Source organism: Magallana gigas, chromosome 5, assembly GCF_963853765.1.
Source record: "Magallana gigas chromosome 5, xbMagGiga1.1, whole genome shotgun sequence".
Taxonomy (NCBI): domain Eukaryota; kingdom Metazoa; phylum Mollusca; class Bivalvia; order Ostreida; family Ostreidae; genus Magallana; species Magallana gigas.
In genome coordinates this window covers 1,852,009-1,868,355 of record NC_088857.1, presented here as the reverse complement: position 1 = coordinate 1,868,355, position 16,347 = coordinate 1,852,009, and the positions used below count along the sequence as shown (strand labels likewise).

General features: G+C 31.9%; 1 protein-coding gene across 1 annotated transcript; it reads right to left on the bottom strand.

Annotated features, from left to right (window-relative positions):
* Positions 1-7,031: 7,031 nt before the first annotated feature.
* Positions 7,032-15,654, bottom strand: LOC136275698 (VWFA and cache domain-containing protein 1-like). Its single transcript, XM_066085450.1, has 9 exons — positions 15,492-15,654; positions 15,253-15,315; positions 14,921-15,076; positions 14,463-14,671; positions 11,951-12,095; positions 11,441-11,690; positions 8,102-8,654; positions 7,797-7,971; positions 7,032-7,719 (listed from the first exon to the last, which is right to left on the bottom strand). The coding sequence occupies exons 1-6, from the start codon at positions 15,567-15,569 to the stop codon at positions 11,577-11,579; spliced, it is 765 nt and encodes a 254-aa protein (XP_065941522.1). The 5' UTR covers positions 15,570-15,654; the 3' UTR covers positions 7,032-7,719; positions 7,797-7,971; positions 8,102-8,654; positions 11,441-11,576.
* Positions 15,655-16,347: the final 693 nt, after the last annotated feature.

Genomic DNA, 16,347 nt, shown 5'->3' with positions numbered 1-16,347 from the left:
AATCTGATTTTTAATTTTTTTATTTGTTTTGTCAAGTAAAAAGAATTTTTTTGAGTAAATAACGAAATAACGTAATGTGGTAAACGATCCCGTTATAATGAAACACGCGGAGAAAGGAGTTACTTTGATTTGATTTGTTGATGTTTATTTGGTTTTTCCAGTTGTTGCACCTATCTGTCACCAAATCTGAAACTGTTTGCATAACAGATTCTGTTTCCGCGATGAGCGCAATATCCATTATGTGTCTATAATCTCTATTACTACCACTACCTTGTTGTATTCGGATACCCTTGCTAAATGATTTGATTTTTATAGCCAAGTTGTTGATTAATGACGCAAATAAAATATGTGAAATATTATTTCCTAGCCGGACTCCTAACTTGCAAGAGATTCACTCTGTCATGTTGCTTCCTATCCTTACACATGACTCGATGTTTTGATATGTTGTTTTAATTATGTTATAAAACTCTCCGTTTTCGCGCCGTTTTGTAATTGACGTCGTGTTCGACCGTGTCAAACGTTTTGTGTAAATCAATAAATGTTACAAACGTGGAGTCTCCGTGTACGAGGATTGTCCAAAATGTTCGTTTGTCATTTAAATAGGTAATTGTATACATTTGTATTTCTAAATCTTTGTCATAAAATTTCAAATCAAACTTAAGTGGTTTTAAATGTTTTTCATAAGAATAAATTCAAATTTTAATGTAGCCAAGGGTCGCGGAAAGAACACACGGCCCAGCGTAAAAATTGGCCATACTTTCTCATTGAGTTTTTAGATATGAATATTTACAGCTTTTATAAAACATTTAAAACTTTATAATCTTCTATCATGATGTAGTCTGTATGGTGTACGTTATTTTCATATGTTTTTTGAAGCTATTTTCAAACTAGCAGAGGACTTTGAAAAGATATTACGGCACGAATATGTCTTTAAGTACATCTGAAAGAGCGACGTCAGCTGACCGCACGGAACAGCACGCCATCATTAAATTGTGTAGACTGAGGTAAAACGCCAAAAAAACAAAACAGACGATGAAGGAAACATGGAAAACATCGAAATAATTCATGCTAACTTATCAACAAGTGGCACAAACGATAATTTGATACCAAACAGAGTGAAAACAATTCAAGGAGAATGTTAATAACTGCGTCATTCTACGTCGCTCGATTTCCCATTTCTAGCTTTAAACACAACTTCTTTTTTCTCGCAATTAAAGCTGAACACTGCTCGTAAATAGGCACAGTCACACAAGTTCCTGGTATATAAACCCGTTGATTTCTTTACACCCGATTGCACACCTGAAACTTGTGGCCGACGTGTAGTATTCCTCTCGTGGTCTTTGGATTTTATGCGTTTATTTCTTATTTTATGTGCATATTCTGTGTTGTAAATAATGTATTGACCAATTTATTGATGTTAGTATACTGGCTTGAAAAAAGTGCGTAAGTCTGATAATTTCATTTCGACCGGTAACACAGCGAGGCAAGATGTAAGTCCATACAGGTGGGACTTCTACAGCAAAATACTTTGAACTGTTTAGAGGTCTCTGCCTTATATAGGGGTTGTAGGGACAGCAGTGGTGAAAGAGAAATATGACAGACAGGGCCTTTTTACGAGCGGTGTACAGCTTTCAGGAAAGTGTCGGCGATGTAGGATATTTGGACATATTCTTTTCTATTTCAACCTTTTGTGCCATCGCATGTGCCTTGAAATTGTTATTACTATTTTGATTTTTATCATACAGCATTTAAAAAATCCTCTTTCCTTTTCTCTTTAATCAAATAAAAGTTGGATTAAATGATTTAAACAGAAAAAGTCTAAAATTTTGTCTGCAAAATTTATATTCAATTAGCAATGTCATTAAGGTATTTTAAATAAATATTATGAAGAGTTTGACAATGTTTGCTTCGGGAAAACAACATCTTATATCTTATTCTACACAAAACAAAATCAGTCACCAAATCTATAGACAATACCATTAAATATCATTTTCACAATAAAAAGCTTACTCGCGAGCTATATTCTAAATTTAATAGCAAAGCCAGACAATGAAGTAAACATTTTGTTCAACAAATTTCTAATGTTGACTTTTTTTACAAACCTTGAAACTCTTGTTTGTTCACATACACACAATTAAATCATTAAATAATCCTTAAAGATTTCCAGTCCATGCCACTAAAAATCATACAATGAAAAGAGCGACTGATTTTAAATAATAACATTAGGTGTGTTTCTGGTACTTTTCAATTTTCATTTTCATTTTAACTCTTAGTACTATGTCAAAATTTGAAATACATTGATAATATCTTATGGCATCTGGAAAACAATCATGTTGAAAATCTTACACTGATAGACCTTATTTAGCAGAAACTGGCAATAACTCAGAGGAAAGAACACTGACCCCCATTATCTTTGTACTATAGGTGTATTTTAGGTGTTTTTCTTCAGATCTCAATGATATACTTATCAAGAAATTCTTGATACAAGAATATTGAGGAGTGGAATCCCTTAAATCAAACGTTAAAAAAATACAGTGAAATAGTTACGTTAGATAGTCACCAAAGATAAACAAAACCTGTCTCCTGATTTGAGGATTTACCTCTAGCTTACAGCATTTGTCCTCATCGTTTAGACGTTTCTGTTTTAGTATTAGGAACACGTTGGAGCCATACACAGGACGTAGCTGGTATCCTTCTTCTGAATCAACGATGCCATTTAACTCAGACCCTCCTAGTTTCACCAGTTTTAAATAAATGTGTTAAAGCTAATATCATTTTATAAATACCCCTTGTTTCCTTTAACCCTAGACTCCTGCCATTTTAATTGTTGATTTTGCTGTTACTCATAGTGCTACACACCCTCCATATAAGCACTATTCATGCTTCACTGCTTTCAGGTGTTTCATTTGATGAAAACATTTACAAAAACGCATTTTTAATAAAAACAACACGACATCCACTGCATCAGTCAGGACTATCCCATGAGAGACAAAACAAAACAGACAAAAATCCAGCCACATGTATTTAAAAAAAACGATCGGTGTAGAACTTTTATTGTGTGATATTGTTTTAACATTGCGCATGCACAAAATTCACAATGTAGCAGATCGTGCAGCGTCATCATGGACTTACAAAAACGAAGCGTTTTTGTAGATACATATAAAACAGTGTTATATTGTTATTTTTTTTATTTCACTTTACTTTATTGTCATATTTTTTTTTCATACTTTCATTTACCTGGATTTTAACTTATATACTCTATTGTTATGCGTTCTGTATAAACGATATCCGTATTCGATGTGCACGCAAAGTAAGGAGGCACAATCGTGCAATATAATGCAAATATATTGGGCTTTTTTAAATAAAACATTTTAATGTCTTTCATTTAATAAGTTTCCTTTTTTCATATTATAAACATCTTACTACAATGTGTATTTCTATCATTTAGAAGTCAGTGCAACCATAATCTTAAGTCCTATCCTAATTTTTTCTAAAAGATAGACAAGATAGGTGATAAAAAAAATGATGCATATATTTAAATGGGGAGAAAATAATATGCATATGTCCGATTCTGTAATTTTTAAATTTGTCTTCTTTCCTCGTTCTTCAAGATTTATATAATTAACTTTTAGCCTATGTAATGAAGAACTACTATAAATATTCATAAAAATACCCCCCCCCCCCAAAAAAAAAAAAGAAATGCACTTACATAAAAAATTACGGACCAATTGCAAAAATTTAGATAAAAAATTTGTGAAAATAGACCTATAAGTATGATATTTGCTCACCAAAATAGAAAATTGTCATGAAACCATTAAACCTGTTTAGTACTGCTTGTCATGGTTCTGAAAAATATTTATTGACAGAAATTATATAATCATTTTCATACATGATTCTACATAACGACCTTTCTTACCCTGTAAGTGAATTGTTCCTTTTTGTTCCCTGTGTCCCTACATGGTTGACTGTACATTATTCCTTTCTTTATTAGAGAACGAGAAATCCTTCCCTACTGTAGAAAAATAGTAATTTTGCATAGTCCGCTCACATCATCATTTACATGAGAAGCTATTGCTGATTATTCCATCTCATTAGAATGATAGATTTCTCAAAACACCTCCTTCGCTTGCTTTTACAATGCTTATAACGTTTGCAAATTGTAAATCCTTATAATCAAAATAGCAATCTGAAATGTGTTATTGATTAAAAAAGATTAATATGCATTATAATGGTTGATTATATCATATTTAAAGCATAAAGCGTAGATACATGTATTTTTTTATATTCCGTTTATCAGCTTGGAAGCTTTTTTTTTTTTTAATAAAAACAAAAAAAAACTTTTGTAATAAACCACTCATAACAGTTTAGTAAAAGTATTTAAAATATGATAAACTTTATAAAATACTCTACATTTGTAAAACAATCTAAATATTATCTCCTCAACAACATACTCGGATTGGGTGAGTAGATATTTTTGATAACACAAATGTTTCTTCACTTAAAAGAAAGCTAACGTTTTTAATAAACAACCCAATATATGATTGTTCACATAATATCAGTTTCCGTTAATTTGAAGCTGCAAAATTGTAACTGACATTTTTTTACAAATACAAAGAGCAATATTTAATCAATTAAGGGTTACTTTGTCAATACAAAAAGACAAATAAGTAATGAAGATGTTATGTATAATATACTTTTTAAGAAATCTAAAGAAAAGCGTGTTATAGTTCCAAACCATCTTTTCTTTCACTAGGTTATGTGTTATATATATATATATATATATATATATATATATATATATATATATATATATATATATATATATATATATATATATATATATATATATATATATATATATATATATCAATTATTCAGCTTTTACCTCAAATTAATCTTTCAAAACAACATTTCTCGACCTCTAATATGGTTCTGCAAATTTCACAAAATCTCGTTTACTTTAACATATTTAATTTAGAATAAGTATTTATTGATATTACTAACGGTTGGAATATGTTTGATGCAGTGAGATAGTATAAAATACATTTGTTTCCAGATATACAGATATCCAAATTTAAGAAAAGCTTTATCAACAGACTCAAATTCAATAAATGTGTACAATTCTTTTAAAAAGAAATGATATTTGTATAGTTAATCATATACCAATCATTTATTGGATTTCTGACGGGATTTTTTAATGAATACCGAAAAAGACAGCAGTTTTGAATATTGAGACAAGTGAGTGGGGATAAAGTTATGATTAATGTGCATCTGCTTACCAGGGAGGCGATGTGAATCTGCCCCTTTAACGATTCTGTTTCTATGAAATATGGGTGCATAACAAGGAACCAACTGTTGTCTATGATGATGCAACTAAATGCGAGAGATAGACAGAAAGGGTAGTTAAAAGATACATCGAAATAAAATGTTGATCTTTCGAGTAGAATCGAGACAAACATTGTTTTTATTGTAATTTCAAAGAATCTTAATCAAAATATGTAATATTAGAAGGAATAACTGAAAAATACTTCAGAAGAGCTTTACAGTCTCACTTGTAATTGGTCCTGTTGGCACAAATGGGATATTTGTCTTCAAGCAGTTGATTGAAGTAATATATTGAGAGGTCAGTACCTAAAATTGCTTCAATCTTCTTTTCATGTGTTGTACCTCTGTTATAATACATGAAAAAAACAACAACATTGTAATCCTTGAAAAGAAATGTAGGTTTATTTTTTTAGTTGGTATCGTGACTTATTAGAAGTTTAGAAAGTTTGATTGATGGCATGTTTACCCCGTTAATATTGCCTTCGTAAGAGTAATAACCTTCCCCGCACCCCAAGCGTCTTCATACGGGGCCGTTACCACATTCAGTAACTTCTGTGCAACTGTCCGATGATACCTTAGTAATCAAATGAGATATAATTATTAATTTATAATAATTTATCCCTGTAAACTTAAATTGTTTGATTTAATTTAATGTACATACTTTACAATAGTAAAAGTTTTGTCTACATTGAACAAAACCAACGGTATGAACAAATGTTACGAAAATCCTTTCTTGAAAATATAATTCCACTTTAAATTGGCGGCTTATTGATTAGAAAGGAATGTATACATTTAACCTCTAGAAATATTGCATCCCCAACATACATGTTGTAAGGTGAGGAACAGCTATTTCCAAGAAACAACTAGTCTAACTGTATATTTGAGTACAAATTCTTTATTTAGAAAATTTAAATATATCACTTTTCTACCTGAACTTTACTTTACTATTATCTACAAGACAGCTAGCCTACCATGATCGCAACTTGTAGCCGTAGTCATCCGTCAGTCGTATCCCTGGATAGTTTCATCACGCCGTCTTGAGTCGTAACATAACGCCACACTAGATACAGAGCCTCTTCCCTTGACGTCATCGTCCAGAATTTTTCTATTGGGTAAGTTAACCGTATGGATTTCGCTGCTGATGCCTGTGAATTTACTTAAACGCTCGATATGTAAATAATAAAAGTACCTAAAGTACTAAAAATTGGTAAAGATGCTTGTTTTCAATGTCTACTGATTGTTAGGATGTGCATATATGATCTCAATGTTTTTAAAGACAATTTGAAGTGTTTGAATCCAGGTTGTGTCATGTAAAGGAATACATTAACATTTGATTAATCATCTTTTAAATTGGCTTTACATTAGAAAAATAGCAGGAATCCAATCATCCAGCTAGTAGATCATTTTCATTCAGCTTGATATGATAGGTCACATGTAAATAAAACGCCACAAATTGCATTTCCAGGTTACGGTAGTGTTTACAACTGTCAATCATACATTTGTTTAGTTACAAAATTAAATTTAAAAAAATTAAATGTACATGAAGAATGCATCATCTAGCATGCATATTGACACCACAATATCCCCGATGTTTTCATAATGAACCTAATTCTAGTGCATAGAGAACCAGAGGACGATTTCATTTCAAAAAGCAATGTATCATCACATTACTGATCTCGATTTATTTTCTTTCAAAGTAGTAATCTAGTAAATGAACTAATTATTGTCATTAAGTAAGTCGTTCAACTGCTCAACTCTGGATAATAAATCGTTAAAACGCTTCCTTCACAAAGGAGTGCAATGGTATTTTACTTTGGACTAGATAGCTCATCATTCTCGTTCAAAAAGTGTAATATTTTACAGGACCAGCATTTAGTACTCTTAATACTTTGATTCATCATAGGTAGCGTTCTCGGAGAGCTTTCGAGTTGTGTAATATTTGTGTTTCCATGACAAAGTGTTTACCGTATCCGGTTACAGCTTAAAATGTATCTTAAGTAATAATAACAATTGAAGTGCTGCCAAATTCATTTTTTCATTTATATGTAAGGACGGAAAACAGGCTTTTTAAAAGTATTTATCACAATTAATATATCAATACAACGCATGAATTTTGTAATTTTTTTTTGTTGTTCAAAAAAGAAGTATGCTATTGCGTTTTATACATTCAATTACCCTCTCCAGACTGTAATCATAGTTATAATTACTGCAAGAATACAAGTGTATTTTTAATGATCAGTTCTTAATATCTGATTTTTTACTTTTAATCCTGGGTTGGTGAAGAGATCCCCAGACAAGTAGTATACTGCTTGACTCTGACTTCTGTTTCCTTGACTCCAGTGTATGAATACGCCTCAATGAAAGCGTCTGGTGTCAGTTTCACTGTAGATTTAGCTGTTGGATATATGGTACATATATTAGGGTTGAAAGGATCAGATTAACAAAATACTCCTCGTCGTTCTTTAACAAACCTTGAGTAGCGTATCGATTAAATTGTCTGCAAAATGGTTCCGGCCACTGGTTCAAATCCCATCGATGATAAAGGAAGTCTCCAGAAGAGGGCTGAGGTAAAAAATCTATATCCGCCACGGTGTTATTTTGTTTCACCACAATGCAAAGAGAAAGATTGCTTCCCGGAGCCACAATCTGCCAAAAACATATATTGCATATATCACTAGAGTTTTAGCTACAGCATCTTGACAGTTAAATCAAGAGGACCAAAAACGAAGAATACAAAAGCAATTGCAAATGTGTTTCTGGAGGTATGATTTATTACCGGGTTCCAATGGAAAACAGCTTTAAGAATTCTTCTGGTGCTGCCGTCCAGGTATTTGTCATCTCTAGCTTCAATGATTGATGTTTCTAGGATCTTTTGACCTATCGAACCTCTGTCAAGTCACAAAAAACTCATAAAAGCAGCAATTATCTTATTTAATTCAATCATCAAATCTCGATTCTTATCAAATTTTTAAAGAATACAAAAGATACAAATTTGTGTTTCCTATACAATTCTTGACACTTTTATGGAATATATCTGTTGTAGTATACTTTCTTTTTCATAGAGTCGATGACCTGCGACACATCACCGGCAGTCTCAAAATTGTAGATGTTGATGATGTCCTGGTCCGTTGCTTCGACGTCACGGGGGTCAGGAGGAAGGGGGTGAACTAATGTCCGCTCTTCGCCATCAATAATGAATGCATAAGAAAATTCCTCTTGTTTTATGTATAAAATATATGCAACCAGTTTACTGAGCAAAATATCCGCGCACACAACTCCAGAAAAAGCCCCGTTAATTGCACAAGGCAGACAACCCGTGATGATCGATTCTGTGCAATTAATTAAGAAAAAAAAGTTTTCTTTCACTTGAGACCTTGATTTTCATTTCACGTTCTTCTGATTTTAAAGTGTAGTTAGTAATTGAATTTCAGGTTTGTAACAAGAGACAAGTATGACCTTATATTACATATTTGTTAAAAAGAGAAACAAATCTTACCGTTAGTGAACAAGTCTTTGTAAGGTCTTTGTAAGGTCTTGTGTAAGTGGGAGCTGTTGCTATAGGAACGCTGAAATAATCATAATAGGTTCCCATTGCCTCATTAAGAGAGGTCTGGCCTAGTAGAAAAACTGATTTTCCGCTCTAAAATAAATTTATGCTTTAATTATTGACAAAACAAACGTTCAAGGTTGTACATGGGATTTTTCACATGAAAAAATAAATTTAATCCTTTTGTTATTTTTGCAAATATCAATAAAATCGATATCTTTCATGAAAATTGACATACAAGTTGATAAAAAAAAATTGACATACAAGTTGATAAAAACTGTATTATTAACCACTATGTTTTTTTTACGGTATAAGGCATGTTATTGCGTACATCTTAATCAATTATATCGTGCCTTTACATATCCGTATGAGTTAATGTTCATTGTCTGTTGAGCCATATCCCTTAACAGTTCCTTTTCAGCAGTGCCCAGTTCTACAGCGTAAAACTACAGAAAGTTTGAGAAAATATTTGAGCATATCTGTTATACAGTATAAGATGAAAAAGTTTGATCATTTTTTCATTTAGTAAGTTATAAAAGTTTTATATAGATAAGTCTTATCAGTTACAGAGTTCTGGCATTATTCAATTTTTCAAATTTTAACGAACAAATCCTATTTTTGAATCTGCAACAAATTGTTCACTGTAGAATAAAAAGCTTAAGGTAAAAGCTATATTCAATGAAAATGTGTTATTTTGTCTATAGCTATTCTGACTTATTAATGTTATAATCGAAATCTTAATTTCCATCTTTATTTTTGATTAAGCCAAGTTAATTTGCCTTTAGTTACTGAATAAATAAAAAAAATGTGTCAATAGACACCAATGGCAATAAAAGACATTTTTTAAAAAATAGCATGCTGTTATGTATAATACTAATCTTACGTTAGCACGAACATCATTATGCCACGTTTATTGGGAATTTGATTGTACTTTCTTACTATTACACTTCAGGATGCTAATTAAGTCTGCAATAAAGGATTCACCTATGCCAACGCCAAACATTTGGATTACGACCCTGTTTTGTAGCGCCTCGTTTTCATCTCTTATAATTTCCAGGGGATTTCCATTTTTATTTTCTCCCCCAGTTACAAACAAAAGGATCTGATCTACAAAATGAATGCATACATGTATAGTGCCAAAAGTTTGGATTACGACCCTGTTTTGTAGCGCCTCGTTTTCATCTCTTATAATTTCCAGGGGATTTCCTTTTTTATTTTCTCCCCCAGTTACAAACAAAAGGATCTGATCTACAAAATGAATGCAAACATGTATAGTGTAACAAGATTTCTCTTTTTAGCTTGTACAATTATTGCAAACTAATGACTTATAGGTAAATACATGTTTTATGATCTTAATATCATTTAACAATATTTTATATCCAAATATACATCGACTCTCATTCTGTCCTTTTTGGTTAAATACAAGTCTATCTTTCAGAACTAAACTTTAACTCTTGATAAATGTTTTCATGAAATCATTTATTTCAAATTATCACTTCCAATTAGTATTTTATACGTGCTTGTCACCAGTTTCAAGGTATTTGGTTTTTTATCATTTTGATAGGTTACATGTGTTTACTTGTTATTTACTTAAAAAAAAGTACAGTTTTCAAAGCACGTATTCGAATTGAAAACTATTTTTTAGTTGTGAACACTAAGATAAATTGTTTTAAGTTTATTCCATTCTATTTCAAAAGTTATTATATTAAAGGGGATGGCAGTTTATACAAGCTTTTATGCTGAATTGTGACAACGTTAGGAATGACTACGGAAGACCAGACCTTCTATTTCTCATCCAATTCTGGAACATGTGGTATTGGCTTAAGGTGGAGTCGTGGGTGTATGGAGGTGTTGTGTGGTGGCGTCCTAACTGTCTACATACCAGAACAACGGTTGTGTCATCTGTGACGTTCGGGGTTTGGGTGTAAAGTTGCCGGGAATATACTGAAGAACCAGGAAAACGAAAAAGTGACAAAGTGGATTGAAATTTTACTTTTTCCTTTGAACATTTGGTTTTAATTGAACTTTAATAAATTTTATTGACATTGATTTGAAAATGATTATCGAATCGAAAAATGTTTTTTTTTGAAAGTTTAAATGCATATAGATTAGATTTAGGTGCTTAAAGTTTGAATATAATATTTTGTTTAGAAGTCAATTTAATAATTTGTTTTCGATATTAGAATCGGTTCCTTCACTTCGAATCTGGTTTGATATATATTTTTCATTTATTATTTTTCTTTTGTAATAATTCTTTTTTATTTAATATTTGATTGTGCATTTTGTGTTTTGGTTGTTTCTGATACAGAAATCGTGCAATTTCAAAGAACTTGTTTGTATTATATCAGTTCAGGATATATGATAAATGACAATGGTAAGATTTTTTACCCTACTGTCATTAACGTTTTCGTACCTTTTGTAGTATAATAATTTTTGTGATTTATAATAATAAATTATTATATTTTTGATTTGAATAATTATTTTAGATTCTATATGAATGAAGTTATTACGTGTTTGAGTAACAAGAAATTTTTAAATTCCATTTGCTACGTATATATGTGTGTTTACTTCAATCTTAAATTTTCCATTTCCCAGGATGTTTGAACTAACCCCGACTTTTTTTCTCCACACTTGAGTTTCCTTCGAAATACATCAACGCATTACGGAGCGCAGCGTCAAAGTCTGCGCCACCTTCTCCACTTTGTCATGATAGAAAATCTTTGAATTTCTTTCTAGTGGTGCTGGTAGCAGGAACTAGTTGTTTTTCATAGCATCCGTCCAAGGTTTGAGCTTTGTCATTGAAAACGACCACACCGAACTGTCAAAGATAAACATATTTAATAATTCTAACAGATGATATTTTCTCTTTTTCTGTTGATTCTGATAAAAAGTGCTTTAAATTACCATTAAACAATATTCATTCTACAAAAAACAATAAATTCAAATTCTAATAAAATTCTATAGTCCTGTGACAAATAAATGAATATGTTCGTAAATTAACACCGAAATACACCTTTTTGTCATTTAAAAAAATTAGTTTTACTAAACACCAGCGACCTCTCAAATGTATAAACTCACATTATCTTTGACGCTCAATGTTTCCAAGACTGTTAATACTGCTCTTCTAGCTTCATTTAGTTTGTTTCCTCTCATCGTATTGGAAATGTCTAAAACTACAACGACGTCTCGGGGAACGGAAGTAGTAGTGGACAGATAGAAAGGTCTGGAAATTGTAGAAGTAAACGTAACAAACCATACAGATGTATTGGATGGATGTCTCTGATCTGATATAATATAAGGTCTCAACTTATTTTAATTTCTTCTCTGCTTTCTATTCTCACTTTCTCTATTTAAATACTATTTTCATTATTCAACTTTTAAAAAATTGAGATTTACGACAAAATCGGTTGAATTTCTCCATGTATATTAAGATAATTCTGCAGATCTTGGGGGGGGGGGGCAGAATAACATTTTTAAGATTTGTGTATATGTACATATAATATACAAAAACGCATTGTTCAAACTTTTACTTATAAAAACTAATTTAAAAAAGCTTTATTCATGTAGTCATACCGAGTTTTCTGGCTAATACATATGATAATACTTACCTTTCCTCTATATAACACACTTATCAGTCTTCTAGAAGTATCTTCTGATCATATTAAGAGTTCAATGATAATTGATAATGGCGTTTTGGCTTTCTATAGATTACAATGTACCATAAGTAAATGTGGGTTACTTTTTTGCCTTCTAGACAGAAAGTTTTAATTTTTTTTAATCTATCTAAGTCGCTATTTCGTATCATAAAGAATATTCTTTTTATCAAAAAGAATCATAATTTCCTTCGAATCGCCCTTTTTGTTAATGTCGTAAAAGTTGCTTTACTTGATGATATTACACATGGTATGCCTGTCTATATGGCATCGACACTTCTCAGTAGTTTATAGTTGTTACTATGTAAAGGTCAGAAATATTTGCAACAATCCGTTTTAAAATATCTCAAGGTTTTTTAAAAAAAAAAGCTTTAAAGCCATTTGCATGATTTTTGCAAATTAATTTTTCATTCACGCTTAAAGCCATGCATTGTAGATTTTAGGCTTCTTTTTTAAACCTCGGAGATATTTTTTAATATAGTTTAGCAGATGTTTGGGGCCTTGATATAGAAACAACGTTAAACTACCGAAAGATTCGATTCAATATCATATGTGCGGGCATATACAGTCTTTTACAACATACACCAAAGCATAGCATCATAGAATAGCACTGAAATCTCGTAGCATATCATTGGAACCTTATACGATAGCATTTGAATCTCATACCATAGCATACAATCTCAAAAATTCTCAATCGTCATATCAACCATACCAATAACATAGCATGTAACATAATTTTAACTCGGTTTTAAACAGGCACGTAGCATCAGGGGGCCTGGCCCCCCCCCCCCCCCCCACTATTTCTCGCAGCAACAAATTTTTTAAAATTTACCTATAAAAAAATGGAATTATCATGGAGTTGGCCCCCCCCCCCCCCCACTTTTTTGGGAGTATGTAAAAAATTGATATGAAAATAAGGAAATGAGGAGTGAAATTGAAGTTATATAGTACGCCAGCCCCCCCCCCCCCTCCTTGTCAAGATTTTTTGGATGAGTCTGGCACCCCCCCCCCCCCCCACTTTCAAAAACGATGCTACGTGCCTGTTAAATGCTTTTATTTAAACAATTAATGTTCATATCGCAGATTATTCGTAAACTTTGGTTTCCTACATTTTTCTTTGAAATGTTTGAAACTCTTCAATGTGAAGGCGTTTTCGTTCAAAGCACATAGCAGACCATAGCATAGCATACTATATCATTAAGCCCTTCATTGAAATATCTCATAGCATAGCATACAAATCTTATAGCATTGCATTGAAATCCCACAGCATCATTAACATCGCATACCATAGCATAGAATAAAAATGTTAAAGGTATGTATGAAATGACAGTAAGGTTAACTATAACAACAACCGAAACACTTTCTCATAATGGAACCGCTTTAACATAAAACGACTTTAGACTTCCGAGAAGTCTCAATGTACATATATGTTGGCATATAAGGTTACTTTAAAAAGAACCGAAATACTCTCATGTTGGAACCGCTTGTTTATGTATCATCTATTTTGTTTTTGCACACAAAATGACCCAATGATTACTTCAACGCCATCTTTTGAAAGTAAGATATCTATACTTTATGCAAGAGTGCAAAAATCTATTCAATAAACCGGCGTTTAAATTTCTGAAGAGTTTTACGGTTATTGTTCGAATATTGTGTACATAGCCTCACATTCGAGTATACACCTAAGTCGTCGCAAATTCGGAGAGCATATAAAGAACTTTTTATTACCTGTTTAGGACAAAACTGAAAATATGTTTTATATCTTTAAAAAATCTGTCTTTCATTTTTTTAATCCCAATATCGTACAACCCTTTAAATACAAAAAATGACTGCAACTAAAAGCAATGATAAATAGTGTAGGGTCTTCCAGGTGCCTATTCGACCTGATTTACATTAGTACGAATTGTCATCATAAATAGATTTTCAGTTGTTTATACCTGAATCGAGGATCGTATGTTTCACAATCTGTCAGCTTGGTGGCTGGGTATTTAATGTAAAGACCAGACTTTAATGCAATATACTGGAACTGTAGGTGTTTTACATCAAGATTTGATTTCATGGCTGCTAAAACATTACTAGATGGAAATCCCAGGTTTGTTTGGCTTAAATAGTATGGATTGCTGTAGCAGAGATGATCTTCAGACACCTTAGACAAGAAAGCAATTCACAGCGAGTGTCAAATTTACAAAAGAAACCTCAATACATCTGACTACTAGTAGTACAAAAAAGTATTTATACAAAAGTTTATTGATACAAACCGAATAATCTAAAAATAATAAATTTTGTTATTGTTGTGCTCATTTTAAGAAATGATATAAATTGTAAATTTATAGTCAACACACCTGCTTTTTTGAAGTAGCAATTTGTCAATAGTGGTATTCAAAGTTTTCCTTACGTGAGTTCGAAATCGGATGTTTTCCTGGTACTCCCAATCCACACAGCAGTCCTGGGGAACCTCAGCAGACGACAGTTGGTCCTTCTCTACAGCTTCTTTCAGCTTCTTCAAGGCATTGTCCACTTCAATCATTCGTCCTCCGATTTTACCTGCAATCTTTAACATAATCAAAAGATATTTCTAAACAATGGTACACTAAATACCAGAACTATAACATGTATCATGAAATCTGAAATTGCTATATTTTCTTTTATTTGATACCACTGTTAACATTAATGATAAAAATTCAATATGCAATGATAATTTAATGAATGTTATGTGTATATCATAACCTCTTGAACTTGTTTTTCTCCATCAGTTCTTGTCTCCTGATACTGTAGTTTGTTGTACTCGCCCTAATGATAGATGAATTTTCATAAAGAAATACTATATTCTAACAATTGATCAACATTATCAACTGAGTTTTCAACATAATGTTTAATTTTGGATTTCCTTAGAATTTTTACACTAAACCAAGTTGATGAATGTTCATGTTTAATGTAAAGTTTCAAGTTCTCTTTTATTGCTTTACCTGAAGAAATGACCAACCAATGGAGTCTGCCAGTTTATCCAACTCACTGGAAAGTGTTCCCACTGATATCCTGGGCATTCTTAAGATTGGCGTGATTCACCACAAACAAACATACTATCAGGAATCCACTTCTCATTGTTTAAGCTGGTAAATAAACTATGTCTGTGCTACAAATATATAAAGAAAGAAAGAAACAAATGTCTGATTTTTAAGTTAATTTACACCTTTGAATTTACAGATTTTGCTTATATGTAAGCAAGTTTGAGGTTTGTTTAGAATATTTTATGTTTTAATTGATGTGTATTATTCTAAGGTACATGTACGAAATGAAACCGGAAGTTAAAAATTAAGGACACATGACAGGAATAACTAGATGCTGTCATTAGACAGCAATACCCGCACCAAGTGTTTGCCCCTAAATAACACTGTTTTGTACCCGTTTAATTAAAAATGAAGGCTATATGCAATCTCAGGTAATACAATTAAAATTTATAATTTTCAGAACTGAAGGATGAGATCCCTTCCCATATGATAATACACATCGTGACATGAGCAGCACTTTATGTGCAATTTGGGGTAGAACTGTTTGCAGTGAATTTTCAGTTAATCAATAATCTTAACATTTTATGTCATAGAAAGTATAATGGTCTACATAATTATTACAAACAAAATTAAAAATTAAATTATGCCCCCTCCACGTGGCGGTTGCCGGGTTTTAGATTTGCTTCTATGCCTGCATATGCCTACATGAACATCATTGTGTGCACATATTTAGAGAAGGGGTGGGAGTGAGGGGTTCCCCCCCCCTCCCCATGAAAAATTCATTTATATCAATTGTAAAATTACCAAAAATACA

What these genes read in the sequence shown, in the direction of transcription:
- LOC136275698 (XM_066085450.1), bottom strand. Translation starts at nt 15,569, where the DNA reads ATGCCCAGGATATCAGTGGGAACACTTTCCAGTGAGTTGGATAAACTG. An exon ending in ACATCCGATTTCGAACTCAC is followed by an intron (nt 14,672 to 14,920) that starts GTAAGGAAAACT and finishes TTCTTGTCTAAG; the next exon opens with GTGTCTGAAGATCATCTCTG. An exon ending in CATTGAGCGTCAAAGATAAT is followed by an intron (nt 11,691 to 11,950) that starts GTGAGTTTATAC and finishes TATCTTTGACAG; the next exon opens with TTCGGTGTGGTCGTTTTCAA.